The following is a 16,282-nucleotide window of genomic DNA, read 5'->3' as shown; positions in this document are numbered from 1 at the left end:
GAAGAATCAGACGCCAAACAAGTATTACTCCTATGCAAAATCCGAAACATTGGTTCTAAAAAAGTGTGTAGAGTAATGAAACAGCAAAAAGTTAACAGACATTTTCAAAAAATAAATGTGTATCATTTGTTGTTTCTTTTCACTTGCTATATAACGTGGACCCTAGTTTGAATGATTGATAAAAAATAGAAGAAGAAATCAAAATTAACAATTATAATTTAAAAAGTGCAAAAGTACTTGTTTATTGATAACTCACAAACAACTGTTCTTAGCTGGAAAAAAATCTAAACGATCAGACACACTCTACTAACATTTAGTTGAGTCCATTTACAAATTATGGCATAAGTAAATATTTTTTGTGAGAAAATGACAACTTTAATATGCAATCTACAATCATTTTATAAAACAAATTTAAATGTAAACTACAATAATCAACATATAGTTATTTAATACATATTTTATAAACTCCTGTAACTTTACATTGATTGTAAAATTCACAACAAATTGAAAAGGATCTTTTTAAATAAAGAAAGCAAAGAGGCATCTACATATGAAGAATGGAGATCTATTACAAAAGCCCAGAATTTAGGCTATTATTGTATTCTATCAGAAAAGCAAAATAATAATTATTTGAGAAAGACCTGCGATCCATGTTATTCATAGTCATTCTGAAAAATTTCTTTGTTTATTAAAAACAATGAATAACCTATAATATGTGCTATAAAAACTGCAAAAGACCAATAAATCTTTCAGTTTGCAAAATAGTAGCTTGATTTCAAAAACTGACTACAATTTTTTCATATTTTCTTTACATCTATTGGTCCATAAACATTTTAGGTTCCGTCTTATTTTGAAAAGCAAATGTTATTTGTTTTCTAACCCTTTCAACAAAAGGATCTGTGAAGCTGGCAGTTGTTCCTGAGAAGTGTTTCCACTGCATAAGTTCTGACATTGACAGAAGTTTCTGCGAAGATTCAGAATCCCGACCCAACTGACATCTTCTCTGCATCACTGGTTTTACATCTGTAGAAGATGCTGTAAATGAAAAATACACTTTTTACAAATTTAACCATTGGTAGATTTTTGAAGTGATACTTTTTATTTAAAAATATATTTAAAAAACATTTTAATTGATGTCTGGAGACCAGAACAAAACAAAAATCTTATTAGACAACACTGCGCCACATTATGTATATATAGAGCGATCAGCTACAACATTAAAACTACTGACAGGTGAAGTGAATAACATTGATTATCTTGTTAAAATTACACCGGTCAATGGGTGAGATAAATTATGCTACAAGGGAACAGTCAGTTCTTGAAGGTGATGTGTTGGAAGCAGGAAAAATGGACAAGCACGTGGATATGAGCAACTTTGATAATGGGCAAATTATGATGGCTAGAAGACTGGGTCAGAGCATATCCAAAACAGTAGGTCTTGTGGGGTGTTCCAGGTATGCAGCGGTTAGAATCTGCCAAAAGTGGTCCAAGGAAGGACAACTGGTGAATCGGCGACAGGGTCACAGGTACCCAAAGCTCACTGATGCGCGTAGGAAGTAAAGGGTTGCCGGTCTGACCTAATCCCACAGAAGTGCTACTATAGCACAAATTGTTTGGAAAACAATGTGGGCCATGAGAGAAAGGTGTCAGAACACACAGTGCACCATAGCTTGCCATATATGGTACTGCGTAGTCACAGACCGGTCAAAATGTCCATGCTGACCGCAGTCTACTGCAGAAAGTGCCTACAATTGGCATGTGAGCGTCAGACCTAGACCATGAAGCAATGGAACAAGTTGAGCTGGTCTGATGAATCATGTTTTCTTTTAGATCATGTGGGTGGCTGGGTGAGTGTAAGTCATTTACCTAGGATAGAAATGGCTGCAGCATGCACTATGGGAGGGAGGCAAACCAGCATAGGCAGTATGATGATCTGGGCAATGTTCTGCCGGGAACGTTGTGTCCTGGCATTCACATGGATGTTACTTTGGCATGTATCACCTACCTAAAGAATGTTACAGATCAAGTATACCCCTTCATGACAATATTCCCTGAGGGCAGTGGCTCTTTCAGAAGGATAATACGTCCTGACACACTGCAAAAATTGTTCAGAAATGTTTTGAGGAACATGACAAAGACAGCAAGGTGTTGACTTGGCCTATAAATTGCCCAGATAGCAATTCAACTGGGCAGCAGTGAAATGTGCTGGTAAAACAAGTCTGATCCACAGAGGCCCCACCTCGCAATTTACAGGACCTTAAAGGATATGCTGCCAACATCGTGGATTCCATAACTTGATGGGTCAGAGCTGTTTTGGTGATATGAGGGGGAGCCTACTAAATATTAGGCAAGAGGTATTAATGTTATGGCTAATTGTTGTATATAATGCAAAGCTGACTCACGCACTCGTCAACAAAAACAATATTACCAATTTAGTTAAAAAGCTGAAATTTGGCAGGATGGAACATCTAGGGCATTAGGCATCCACTAAAAAATTACATTTCAACATATTAATATATAGTGGTAACCCACATGCTTCCCCCCTCCCAACAATGAAAAAAATACCTCAAAAATAGCTTGAGGGATTATATTGAAATTTGGTGAAAAAACAAAACTGGAAATTAGCTGATACTTTTTTTTTTGTCAATATTCCTTATTATATTAACTTACATGGAGAACATACTTTATGCAAGTGATGTAAAAGTGATTGATGGACTAAACAAATAGAACCACTAACCAATAGTATCAAAAAAGAATGACTATGGATAGAGTAGTGTCCTGGATAGGAGAGAAAAAAAAAAAAAAAAAGGCGTGATCACATTGTGAAATGGAAAGAGAAATTTCAGTGAAGCTCAAGGAAATGCAAAGCTAAACATGCTGTGCTTCGCTATTGACAACTCACTCTTTGATGTGTACTGGCTCTCAGCTAGTTATCTGTTTCACTCTGTCCACCTCCAGCCCCTGGTTGCATTGCTAAAAACCAACCCTCCTGTCTCACTCCTGGCTCTTCAATCTCGTCACTTAAAACATTAAGGAAGAAATCTGTGGCACTCACACCCCGGTCTTTTATTGTGGTGCTACAAACTTCAACAGAGAAAAAGTTGGTCTTAGATAGTGACACATGAATTTGTAAAGGGGAGCCACAGAAATTGTTTTGCAAGGCTCAACCCTAATGCTCCACACTACTTGCTCTTTATGTTAATACATTAGTGTAACACATTGGGTACCAGAACTTATGTACATATACAGTATCCATTTCAGGAACTGTTCTGCATATACATTCAAATTTGGGGATTTTAAAGGGTACCAGAACTTATGTACATATACAGTATCCATTTCAGGAACTGTTCTGCATATACATTCAAATTTGGGGATTTTAAAGGGGGAACTACATACAACTGATGAAAAACATGAAAAGAAATACTGTACTTGAGTTAACGGCGTAAACATGTGAAAATTGTAAACTAAAAATGATAACATATACCCAATTTTCAGATTATTCCTACTGATTACCCATTTCCATTCAAAAGAATACGCTTTCCTTTAAAATTGTGTTTCGCAATGACCATCCACATAAGTCAAGTTACTAGGAAAGGAAGAAAAAAAATAAGGAATTGATCAAATACGGGAATGTTTTACTCATGGACGGTTGTTTCTAGCATGTTCAAAAGTAAGAAGTTCAAGTAACCTAATAATATTATTATTACTTATATAACAGATGCTTTTATCCAAAGTGACTTATAACATTTAAGTTACAAGTGGTTACATTTCATTTGATTTTGCAGTTGTAGCCCAGGCAAGTGAAGTGAATTGCTCATGGTTAGTGTCACAATCAGAATTTGAACCCACAACCTCAGGGATTAGAGTCCTAGGTCCAAAGCCTTAACTACTACACCAAACTGCCTGCCAATAATATCACCTTATGAACCTAAAAATATTGCATACAAAAAAGTACTTAGTTAATTAAATAATACTTATGATACACCCAATTAATCCACAGCACTATAACTGACGCCAATTGTCTTAAGAAATTTCTTGGGCAACATAAAACTTACATAAAACTAGTATGTAATAAAATGAAAACTTATCCAGATTTTACACCAAAATATGAAAATAAGAACACCAACATAAAATTATTGAACTACAAAATATAACATCAGTTACCTTTGGAAGTTTCTCCTGATTCACATTTGCAGTTGAGTAAGTCATGCGTTATGCATTCTGAGTCACAGTGAAGCATAAAAAGATTTTTGAGGTCTTCTGCAGAAAATATAGTGTGATCGGTCTTTTTCATCATGTCCACAACAGTTCCAGAGAGGCCCTGTTTGCTTACTTGCCTCTGATACATCTTTTCTTCAATTGTACCTGACAAATAGAAAATAATTTCCATGTAACTATTTAATTATTAATACCCTATAAAGTACTGAAATTCTGAACAGCAGTACAACAAAAATTAAAATTTAAACTACACAGTTTAAATCAACAAACATATGGCAAGTGATTTGTGAGTGGGTAGTTGATGCTAAACACAGTTTGTTACAATCCTTTGCCTAAGACACTAGATTACACCTGTTGCACTGCTACTGTTGCCAGCTGAAAATAAAAGAGTCTGATATTTATGTGCATGGAAAATTAATGTTGACAAAACATGTTTATTTCTGACAGTTTATTGAGTCATTATGGAAGTCAACTATGAAGTGTCATGTGCATGAATGTGCCATAGGAAGCATTACAAATGTAGGGAATAGGTAAGGACCCAAATGGTCAGGAGACAGACAGAGAGAAAAAAAAGAACTCCTTCCAATGTTAGTGATTATACTCATTAAATTCTGATCAAGTACTGCATCGTTGTGTTCACTTCAGGTACATACAATTCCATTTAATTGTGACTAGAACAGACTCCTAACAATAAGGTCAGTCCTCAGGTGAGAATGTTATTCCTTGACATCCACAATGCAACCAGTGGCCCAAGCCCAGGTCACCTCCACTTTCTCAAGCTTCCATCACCACTCACAACTGCTTTAAACCTCTCTGCTCCCTTATCATGCCTGCAGATGGTGGTCATACACTTATTAACGGAGACTCATTGGTGTGTAGCACCACACAGAAGTCATGTCTGTTGAAAGTGCAGTGCAGGGTGAAGAGCTTGAGCCAAGTGTGCCACTGATTGATAATGTGTCCCATTCCTAGGCCACGTCATGTAACAGTCAGAGCCCCTCTCGAGGAGTTGAGCCTGCTAGATACCCTGTGTGTCTCCAGTCCGGAGCAGCCTCAAACCTGCGAGGGATGGGTTCTGCAAGACCTGATGCTGCGCCTAGAGCAGTTAGAGATGCGGGTTGACGACATTGCCCTCAGTTTTATCAATCGGGATGAGAACATCCATAACCTCATCGATGCCATGGCTGCCCGAGTTTCTGGCGAAGTGGTTGTGAGGGTGCAGCGTCTTGAACAGTCCTTCGCGTAGTGTGTGCAGCGCCTGGAAGCAAATATGAGAGAGATCAGATCAGGAGGCAGGCACAGGAGAGCTGGCGTGCCGTCTGGCAGCCACTAAGGCAGTCGACTCTTGTAGCGGGAATGGGAAACGACTGGGGACAATTGTCCTTGTCCGTTGCAGTGCCGCGGATGGTAGTGATGGGAACTCTGGCTCTTTTCAAAGCTTCGGCTCTTTTGGATCGGCTCCCTTTAAAGAGCCGGCTCTTACGGCTCCCGAATGGCTCTTCGTTTAGTATCACTTGGATGCTTATATTTTAGCCTGATTAAGCAATTATGAATGGTTTGTGTACAAGTAATTTCTTATTCATTGTTTTCAGACATTACGTATTTTTATGCATTTTTTCATTACAATAAATACACAGTTACTATTGTTTAACATTTTAATAAAAGCTTTAAATGAACAACTTAACACAAAAACACACCAAACAAATTAAATAAAGGCCAAACTCAACAACAACAACACAACACTATGACTCTTTGAATAAAAGTTTTTAGGCCAGGTTGGCATTCAGAAATGCCAGATGCCTCAGCTTAGATGGGCTGATGCGATTTCTCCTCTCCGTGATTATTTGTCCTGTTTTTGAGAAGACTCTTTCTGAGGGGACCGATGTAGTGACAATGCAAAGTCTTCCTACCATTACCTTAACCAGGCATGGGTAGACTGCAGCCTTGGCCTCCCACCAACTCAGTGGGTCTTCGGATCTTTGGATGAGGTGCTCCTCAAGATAGGACCTCAACTCCAGCATAGCATCAGCTGTGGGATTTCTCCTTGCAGTATCTCCTGTTGCTCTTTCGTCAAAGAGCCTCCACATAGCAGAAGCTTGTGGTTCCTGTGAACACGCCCCTGCTCCAATTTCTTCCTTTTGGCCCTCTGATGGAGGAGCAGACAGGCTGCTGGGGTTGCATCTTGCTGCTGCTGCACTTATTCTTTGAAATGCCTGATCCACAGCTCTGTTGTCATTAAATGCTACCTTTTTTCCAGAGCAGTGGTTTCTGAAAGCACAGTGTTGTACTCCACCCTCAGATATATAGTTATGGAATAATTGTTTGGGACAAAGTTTTTCTGCTAGGGAGAACATACATGGGGTTTAAGGCCTGTACAAAAGTTGTAAATCCTCTGTCCTCCACAATGGAAAATGGTTAAAAGTCGCTAGCTATCATTTTGACCAGCTCCTCATCGACACTTATTTGTTTGTTTGGCGTCATTTGTTTTGGAATAAATGTGCTTATTTTGGTTTGAACTGAAGACCGTGTTATCCATCCATCCATTTTCCAACCCGCTGAATCCGAACGCAGGGTCACGGGGGTCTGCTGGAGCCAATCCCAGCCAACACAGGGCACAAGGCAGGAACCAATCCAGGGCAGGGTGCCAACCCACCGCAGGACACACACAAACACACCAAGCACACACACGGGCCAATTTAGAACCGCCAATCCACCAGACCGTGTTATACCTGCAGTTTTCGGTAAGACAGTGGATGCTGCAGCAGAAGTACTTGGCTCTTTCCCAGGCTCAGTGAATGGCAGGAGAGAGGGCACGCTCTCCTCCAGTTGCACGGATGGGTGGGTGGTTCTTATATGTCTGTGCAGGTTTGTTGTTGACCCTGCTCTAACAGATATTTTCATATTACAAATTCTGCACTTAACTTTGCAGTCTCCAATATCACTGAAATGCAGCCAGATGCTGCTTTTTTTTTCGGCTTTCACTCATTTCTTCACTCTTCTTTTTTCCTTCACGATGCGCTTGCATTTAAATCTGGCTCCTCGTCTGTCGCAGTCGCTCTGAGTACCTGGCCTGTACCAACACTCGCTGTCTTCGGAGCGTCTGCCCCCCTTCCTTCTTTCACATAATGGTACGATCCTAGTCCGATGTGTTGTTCGTGGACGAGCCGGCATTATGAGCCAATGTTCTGTGTGCCCATATAAGTAAAGTCCCGCCCCTGCCGAATGGATTTTGAGCAGGAGCCGCTGAAGCTTCGGCTCTGCTCGACGGACATCGGATCCTCTCGTTCGCTTCAAAGCATCGGCTCTTAGAGCCGGCTCGTTCGCGAACGACACATCACTAGCGGATGGAGTTTCCTATGCTGGCCCTTCAGTGTGAACCCACGAGCATTGCCAACTTTGTTGAGGAGGTCGACTTGTTCATGGAGCTGCATCCTCTGAGTGGAGCCTAACTGCGGAGATTCCTGAACACGGCACTCAGCAGTCCAGCGCGCTCTTGGTGGTTTGCTGAGCGGCACAAGTGTAACAGCTGGGCTGAGTTTTGCGCTGCCTTTCTGAAAGCTTTCCTCTCAGATGAATACCAGGCGCTATTGGAAGAAAAGCTCCGGACCTTTGTCCAAAGGCCATCGTAGAATCTCAGGGACTTTGTCTTTGAATTTTGTGTGTTGTGCCTGAAGCAGCGATCTGACATGCGTGAGGAAATGATATTGCAACGTGTCCTTGATGCATGTGACCCTCGGATGGCAGTTACTCTGAGGGGGGGTCATGAAATCGGTGGAGGAGTTGGTGAAGGTGGGGTCCCGAGTGGAAAAGGACTGGGCAGCTATCAGGATTAGTAGCTCGAAACGGTCCCACGTGTCAAGAAGTCCCCTGTCCCAAACGACGAGGAAAAGCCCCAGTGGATCCCTGTACCGATCTCACCTTGGTGCAAGCCACCTTGCCCCTCTCAGTGGTACCCGTACAAATGCAAGGGGTCACTGGAGAGGCGGTCGTAGATACAGGGAGCACTTATACCCTTATGAAATACAGCTTGTGGGAAAAGCTTAAAGTGCCTCATGAGCAGTTATGGGGAGGTGCAAAAGTAAAATTCTTTCTCGCGGATGGAAGGGCAGGGTTCCTAAGAGGCTCTGCTTACATGAGACGCACTGGGAGACAGAAGTTTACATCCTGGAAGATGACCACCTGTCAATGCCCTTATTACTAGGAATGGACTCTCTTATGTTGGTAGGTCTTATCATTCACCTGTTGCAGCTGGAGCACGAGTTGCCTGGGGGTGAGGTCCATCGGTTTGGGACGAGGGCTCAAAGTAATCTGGTTTGGCCTAACTTGTATTATTACCTTGCGCAGTTGGTGGATGAGCCCAGCCCAGTAGAGAAGGCAATTCTTGAACAGCCGGAGCTCGTTCAGCCACTGCTTAGGAGGTGGCACTCTGTGTGGATGGACAAATTGGATCGGACTGAGGTGGTGTGTCACCACATCCACACAGTTGACCCAGTCCCAGTTCGGCACAGAGCCTACAGAGTGTCTCCTCTGAAATGAGGAATAATCAAGGAGTGTGTCGACCAGATGTTGGTGGATGGGGTCATCGAGCCTTCCACCTTGCCATGGGCTAGCCCTGCGGTGCTCATTCAAAAGGCCAACGGGTCCTACCGATTCTGTGTGAACTATCAGGAGCTGAACAAGAAGACCTTGGATGATGCTTACCCCATGCCACTCGTTCATGACATCTTTGCATGGGGCAGCGGTATTCAGCTCCCTAGATTTGAAGTCTGGGTATTGACAGGTGAGGATGGGGAAGAGTAGCACGGAGAAGACTGCCGTCATCACCCCGGAGGGGTTGTTCCAGTTTCAGGTGATGCCCTTTGGACTTAAAAATGCAGAGGCATCATTCCAACGGTTAATGGAGAAGGTCCTCCGGGGGCTCATTGGGAAGACCTGCTTTGTTTACATAGATGACATCATTGTATTCTCCCCATCTGTCCAACAACATCTAAAGAACCTTGACCACATCTTCCAGCGACTGTGTAAGGCTCATCTTACACTGAACACCAAGAAGTGTAGATTTCTGCAAGACCATCTGACATTCCTCAGATATGTGGTGTTGGCAGACGGGGTCCGGTGGACACAAAGAAAACTAAGTCCATCTTGGACTACCCAGCGCCCCAGGAGGTAAAAAGTCTCCAACGCTTCCTGGGGATGGCTGGGTGGTTCCACAAATTTCTCCATGGGTTTGCCGACATCCAGCTGCTGAGGAAGGGATCCCCTTGGAAATGGTCGCCAGCATGCCAGGACTCCTTCGAAAGACTCAAACAGGCACTGACATCACCATCAGTCCTGGCACAGCCTGATCCATCATTAACCTTTCAGGTCCACACGGACGCAAGTGACCTTGGGCTCGGCGCCGTTCTCTCTCAAACAAGTCAAGGAGAGGAGAGGGTGGTGGCCTATGCCTCACGGTCACTAAAGGGCGGCGAGTATGATTATTCCACCACAGAGAAGGAATGCCTCGCTGTCGTGTGGGCTGTGGAGAAGTGGTGTCACTTCCTGGAGGTGACTTCATTTGAAATCTACACCGACCGCCGGGCTCTGACCTGGGCATTCAATTGCCCGAAGACCACGTCTAGGCTAACCAGGTGGGTATTGCACCTCCAACAGTTCACATTCAAGGTGTGCTATTGGAAGGGCTGTGCTAATGTTGTGCCCGATGCATTGTCACGGGTGCATGAGCTTGCACCGGTGGTATGTGCGATATCGGTCTCTAACCCCTTGGCCTGATCTTCCCCTGAACATGCAGGAAATTGTTCAGTCTCAAGCAGGGGTTGAGAGAGGGCCCAGGGGGAAAGCCAGACCCCAAACATTATAGGGAACTTTAAGGTGCACTCTATCGCTGTGTTACAACAAAAGACTGGGGTTACCAGTATCAGCTGGCAGTGCCCGAGACATCTGTGCCCAAGTTCCTACAGTATTACCATGATAGCCTGATCGGTGATCACCCTGCACGTATGAAAATTGTTCAAGATCCTGGAGGTGGCATGGTGGCAGACAATACGCAAAGAAGTCTGGTCCCATGTCCAGACTTGTACCACATGTCAGCGATACAAAACCCCACCTGGTCTCCCCTCTAGACAGCTTCAGCCAGTAACCATCACTACCCCAGGGGAGAGCCTAGGCGTGGACCTAATGGGACCATTTCCTGCCAGTAAGGACCGGAAGACCTACCTGATGGTGGTTGTGGACTATTTTACCCGATGGGTGGAGATATTCCCTATGGCTAATGTCACAGCCAAGAAGATATGTTCCTCCCTGAAGGACGAGATATTTACCCGATGGGGGGTAGTGGGTGGTGTTGAAGAACATCATCACAGATCGGGCCCACAGTATACCGGCTCAGTGGCCGAAAAGAGTTTTGGAGACAATAGGGGGTGGTTCACCTCAAGACAACAGCGTACCATTCCCAATCTAATTGCACTGAGCGGGTGAACCAGACCCTGAAGACCATGATAGCATCCTTCGTCGGAGACCACCATCAGGATTGGACAAAGTGGCTGCCTGAATTACAGGTGAGACCCCTGCATTGTTAGCTTTAGGCAGACAACTAAAAGGTCCGCTGGAAAGAATAACTGATCACAATCCACCCAAACCAGACACATCAATTCATGATCACTTACAAACCTTACAACAAATTATACAACGGGTGAAGGAGAGGATGCTGAGGTCCCAGTCCAGACAGTCTCAATCGTACAACCAGAGACATAAGCTTGTACAATTCTTGGTTGGGGAGAAAGTCTGGATCAGGACTCATCCCCTCTCCAAAGCCTCAGATAAGTTCATGGGTAAACTGGCTCCGAAGTGGTTCAGCCCTGCAACTGTTGTCCAACAGAAGGGTCTGGTGACCTACACAGTACAGTGGGGATTGCCGGAGTCTAAGAAGGTAGACACAGTGAACATCTCAAACCTCAAGCTTTGGTTTGGCCGTACACCACGGCCTGGGGGTGGGGATTGTAGCAGTGCTACTATTAGTTAAAACCGTATCTCTCAGCAGTCCCTTGCAGGGGCTGTTGGGCTCAAAGGTGGTCAGAGTAGCTTAAAAGGAGAGTGGGTGTCCAAAGAGAGGAAAAAGGGTTTTTGTTGTATTCTGTGTACCTGTCTGGCTGCCTGCTGTTGTTTTACCGTATTTAGTCGTCGTGTCCTGGATTGTTTCATTGTTGGGGTCTGGATTGTCTTCTGTCTACCTGTGTGCTGAGGACTGATAGGGGGGTCATGGCCTTTCAGCGAGAAAAGGAGCTCTCCTGAACCATCCACCTCTGTCTTCACCATTTTCAGGGACTACCAGTAGGACTGTTTTGTTCATTCCCTTCCAACATACAGATCTCTGGACTTACTATTGTCATCATTCATTACATCTGGTGCTGTTTTCCAAGGACTCTGCTGTGGGGGGGTTGTTTGTGTTTATGTAATTTCGCCGTAGGGGTACAGGGGTGGTATTGTTTTCATTTATTTCATTATATGCTTTAATTGTTGTTTGATTCCTGTGTGCATTATTTTGTCTCTGTTTGTGAGTGTGTGCGGGTAGGGCCAAGGCTGGGAGCGTCCTTGGAATCTCCTCCAAAAAAATAAATAAATCACCGTCATCTTGACGGTGTGAATCTTAGCGGCACCGGACCACTACAGGTGGGCAACCTGAACTTGTAGTTAACTACAGTCAGATCCATAAGTATTTGAACAGTGAACACAACTTTCCTAATTTTGGCTCTGTACACTACCACAATGGATTTGAAATAAATCATTATGTGATTGAAGTGTAGACTTTCAGCTTTAATTTAAAGATTTATCAAAAATATCTTTTGAGCCATTTAAGAATGACAAACCATTTTTCTGCACAGCCCCACTATTTCCAAGGGCTCGACAGTATTTGGACATTTGACTGACAAGCTGTTCCATAGCCAGGTGGGAGCAGTTCCCTCATTATGTCATTAACTATTAAGCAAGTAAAAGGTCTGGAATTGATTCTAAGTGTGGAATTTGCATTTGGAAGCTGTCACTATGAACTGTCAGTATGAGGTGAAAAGAGCTGTTCATGCAAGTAAAAACAGTCCATCATTAGGCTGAGAAAACAAAACAAATTCTTTAGAGAGAGATAGCAGAAACACGAGGAGCGATCAGATCAACCATTTGGCACATTCTTAAATAAAAAGGAACAAACTGGTGAACTCAGCAGCACCAGAAAGTCTGGAAAACCACAGAAAACAACTGTGCTGGATGATTGCAGAATTCTAGCCTTGGTGAAGAAGAACCCCTACACCTACATTGAGCCGAACCAACAACCCTCTCTGGGAGGTAGACCTATCATTGTCAAAAGTCTATAATCAAGAGAAGACTTCATGAAAGTAAATACAGTGTTTACCACAAGGTGCAAACTACTGGAAAATCTCAAGTACTGGAAGAACATATTAGACTTAGGCAGAAAACATTTTTTAAAAGCCTGTCCAGTTGTGGGAACATTTTTCTTTGGACAAAGGAAACTAAGATCAATATATACCAGAATGTTGAAAAGACAAGAGTATGGAGAAGAGAAGAAACAGCTCGTGATCTGCAGCATAACACATACCAATGTGGAACATGGTGGGGGCAGTTTTATGGCATGGGCATGCCTGACTGCCAATGGAAGTCATTAACTAGTGTTTATTGAAGATGTGAGTGCTGCTGGAAGTAGCAGAACAATTTCTGAACTGTATAGGGCTATACTATCTGCTCAGATTCAGCCATATGTGGAAAACTGATAGGATGACCTTCACAGTACAGATGGACAATGAATCAAAATATACTGCTAAAGCAAATCAAGTGCTTTTCAAGACAAAGAAGTGGAATATCCCTCAAAGGCCAAGTCAATCAACTGACCTCAACCCTATTGTGCATGCATTTAACTTGCTGAAGACAAAACTGATGGCAGAAAATCCAACAAGCAACCAGCAACTGAAGACAGCTGCAATAAAAGCCTGGGAAAATATCGCTAGGGTGGAAACACAGGACTTGGAGATGGCCATTGGTTTAAGACCTTAGGCACTCATTAACTGTAAAGGATTTATGATTATGTTAGTTTGTCCAAATACTTTTGAGCCCCTGAAAATAGGTGGGCCATGTATAAAAATGTCTGTCTTTTCTATAAAGCTCATACAATATTTTTGTTAAACCCTTTGTATTAAAGCTGGAAGTCTATACTTCAATCACATCTTGATTGCTTTTTCAAATCCATTGTGGTTGTGTATAAATAATCCAAAATAGTCCAAATCCTTATGAACCTGACTGTAATTGTAAAAGTTCTGTGTCTTGTTTTCAGGTGGATGAGTTAAAGAGGTGGAGAGGAGTGTACCAATAGTTGTTGAGAAGCACAAGGGCAAGACTTTTGGTAAAAAATGTAATCCATGCTGTCGTCAAGAACATTTCACATCAACTGTCGTAACTCCTGAAAATTGACTTTGCCAGAAAGTAGAGACCTCTTGTTGTGAAAATTGTTATAACAGGTCAGGGAGCATGCACTGGTACAGTGCATTGCCGCACCCACCACACAATGAAACAGCTCGGGATGCTGGTTGCCAACTCCCAAGGCATATACATGGTCCAGTCCCAACCCCCGGAAATAACCATTTTTCTGCCGCAACCAAGTATTACATGGGTCTCCCCTTGGCCTGGTTCAGCACTTGGGTCACCAACAATGAGGATCCTGTGAGGTGGATCACCCCATGGCTGTAGTGCCGTAAATTACGCTCCCTAACAATACAAACAATGTGCCTCAATTGGGACTACTTGAGCAACCACTTGTTCGACACAAAGTCAAAGTGGTACCCAAGGATGCTCTGAAGACGCACAGAACCGAAGGAGTCCAGTCTTCATCTCATGTCACTGGATAGTGTCCATGTCTTGCAACCAAATAGCAGAACAGGAAGCACCAGGACTCTAAAAACTTGGACCTTTGGAATCTTCATAGGAAGAGTCACCAGAGACATGAATGCTGCTGCCGAGGTATGTAAACCTCTCGACAAGGTCGACATTCTCTCTGCAGACAGACACACTGCAGATGGCTATGCCCAAGAGGTCCATAAAGGTCTGGATCCTGGTTTTTATCCAGGATACTCACAAGCCCAGACACTCAGACTCCTTGCTCAGTCTCTTGAGAGCCCCAATCAGAGCCTCCATTATCTCCACAAAGATCACAGCATTGTTGGCAAAGTCAAGATCAGTGAATTTTCACCAACAGATGCCACATAGCTGCTGGACCCCATGACCCTGCCCAACACCCAGTCCCTGCAAACACACCCCTAACAAACCCCACAATCAACTGGAAAAAATGCAGAGGTTCTGCCTCCACTCTTCCTAGCACTCACAATACCAGTGCACAGGGCAGTCATGACATCCAGCAACTTTGGGGGGGATCCCGCAAAGTCTCAGGATATTCCACAGGGCAGCTCAATCAACCGAGTTGAACGCTTTACAAAAATCGAAAAAAGGCTGCAAAGAAACTTTGCTCAGATTCACATTTGCACTCCATGAGAACCCTCAGTGCCAGGATGCGGTCGATGGTAGACTTTTTAAGTGTAATCAGACTGCTCCAGTCGCTGGTAGGTGAGAAAGTGATCACGGATCCTATTGACGATGACCCTAGTAAGGACCTTACCTGGCACTGAGAGCAGTGTTATCCCACTGTAACCGCAGTCCAGGCAATCATCCTTCCCTTTCCAGATAGGGGTGACTAGTCCTGTTTTCCAGTCAGCAGGGATAATGCTCATCTCCCAAAAGGAAGAAATGATTGCTTGCAATGCAGGGAGGTCAACTTTACCACCAGTCAGGAAAAGTTCACTCCGGATACCAAAGATCAAGGCAGCCTTTCCTACCCTCAGCTGGTTCACCACCTGAGCAATCTCAGCAAGATTGGGTGATTCACAGCTAATTGGAGGATCAGCCTCTAGAACCATGGATCCAGAGATGTCCAACGTTCTAGCCAGAGGATTAGCTATAAACAGCTGCTCAAAGAAGGTAGCCCAGCGGGTCACAATTGCAGGGTCATCTGTAAGAACTGTTCCATCACCCGCCCAAGACTGTGACTCTCTGAGAAACAGATTTAGATGTGCACAATGCTTCGATTCGTCTGTAAGCAGGACATGGGTCACTAGACCCATAGAGGGTGTGTCACTTGCTCACAGATTCCTCTAACAAACGACTTCTTATCTGCCCTTAAGAGTCTTTGCAGCTGTCCTTCTCAGTTCCCGGAAGAAACTGGAATTGCCATCAAGCCATGAATTGTGACTCCTCTCGATGATATACAGGGTGCCCTGTGAGATGAAACACCTCCTTCTGGGAACACCAGCAACACCAACACAGCCCTCGGCAACCTTCAGGGTCTTGTCATGGAAAGTCTTCCATATCACATTAGGATCAGCAGTCATACACAAGTCTGAAAACTCCTCACAAAAACTGCATACAAACTCATTAGAAACAGCCTGATCTTGGAGTCTGGCCAGGTCCAGCCTCATTCTCCTGGTAGGAGGTAGCCTTCTGGACCTAAGCTGGATCTTCAGAGAATTCTGTCTATTGTCAGAATTCACAAACTGGGCTCTTATGCAGACACTGCTGTTTTATAAGAGCTTCCAGCGTCTGATGACGAGGATGTGATCGATCGCCTTCACTGCACCACCAGTATTGGAGTACCAAGCCCAACAATGCAGCTCATGGAGCTTGAACCAGGATCCAGAGATCAGCAGCCCCTGACCTTTTGCAAAGTCAAGGAACATGGAGCCACTTTCACCTTTGTCACCAGACTCATGGGGACCAACACAATCCTCATAGCCAGCCCTGTCAGTGCCAGTCGTCGCACTGAAGTTACCCATGACCAGAGGAGTGTCACCTTGTGGGCACCTATCAACCACCGAGCGAAGCTATGAATAAAAGTCGGAGCATACACTGAGACAACTGACAAGGCACCCAGAGAGTGCCTTAATCTGATTCTCATAATACACTCATTGAAAGGAGTGACATCGGACACCACCAGAAGGAGCCGATCCACTACAGCAAC

General features: G+C 43.9%; 1 protein-coding gene across 2 annotated transcripts in view; it reads right to left on the bottom strand.

Moving 5' to 3' along the window:
* Positions 1-211: 211 nt before the first annotated feature.
* Positions 212-16,282, bottom strand: part of rad54b (RAD54 homolog B) — a 230,504-nt gene continuing 214,433 nt past the window's right edge. For both annotated transcript variants that reach the window (XM_028817766.2, XM_028817765.2), the window contains exons 14-15: positions 4,165-4,365; positions 212-1,035 (exon numbers count right to left, since the gene is read on the bottom strand). In XM_028817766.2, the coding sequence (XP_028673599.1) occupies positions 815-1,035; positions 4,165-4,365 (422 nt within the window). In that variant the 3' untranslated portion in view covers positions 212-814. The remainder of the gene's footprint in view (positions 1,036-4,164; positions 4,366-16,282) is intronic.

This window comes from Erpetoichthys calabaricus, chromosome 13 (assembly GCF_900747795.2).
Source record: "Erpetoichthys calabaricus chromosome 13, fErpCal1.3, whole genome shotgun sequence".
Classification (NCBI taxonomy): domain Eukaryota; kingdom Metazoa; phylum Chordata; class Cladistia; order Polypteriformes; family Polypteridae; genus Erpetoichthys; species Erpetoichthys calabaricus.
The sequence above is the reverse complement of the archived record's forward strand: the minus strand, read 5'-3'. Positions and strand labels throughout refer to the sequence as shown.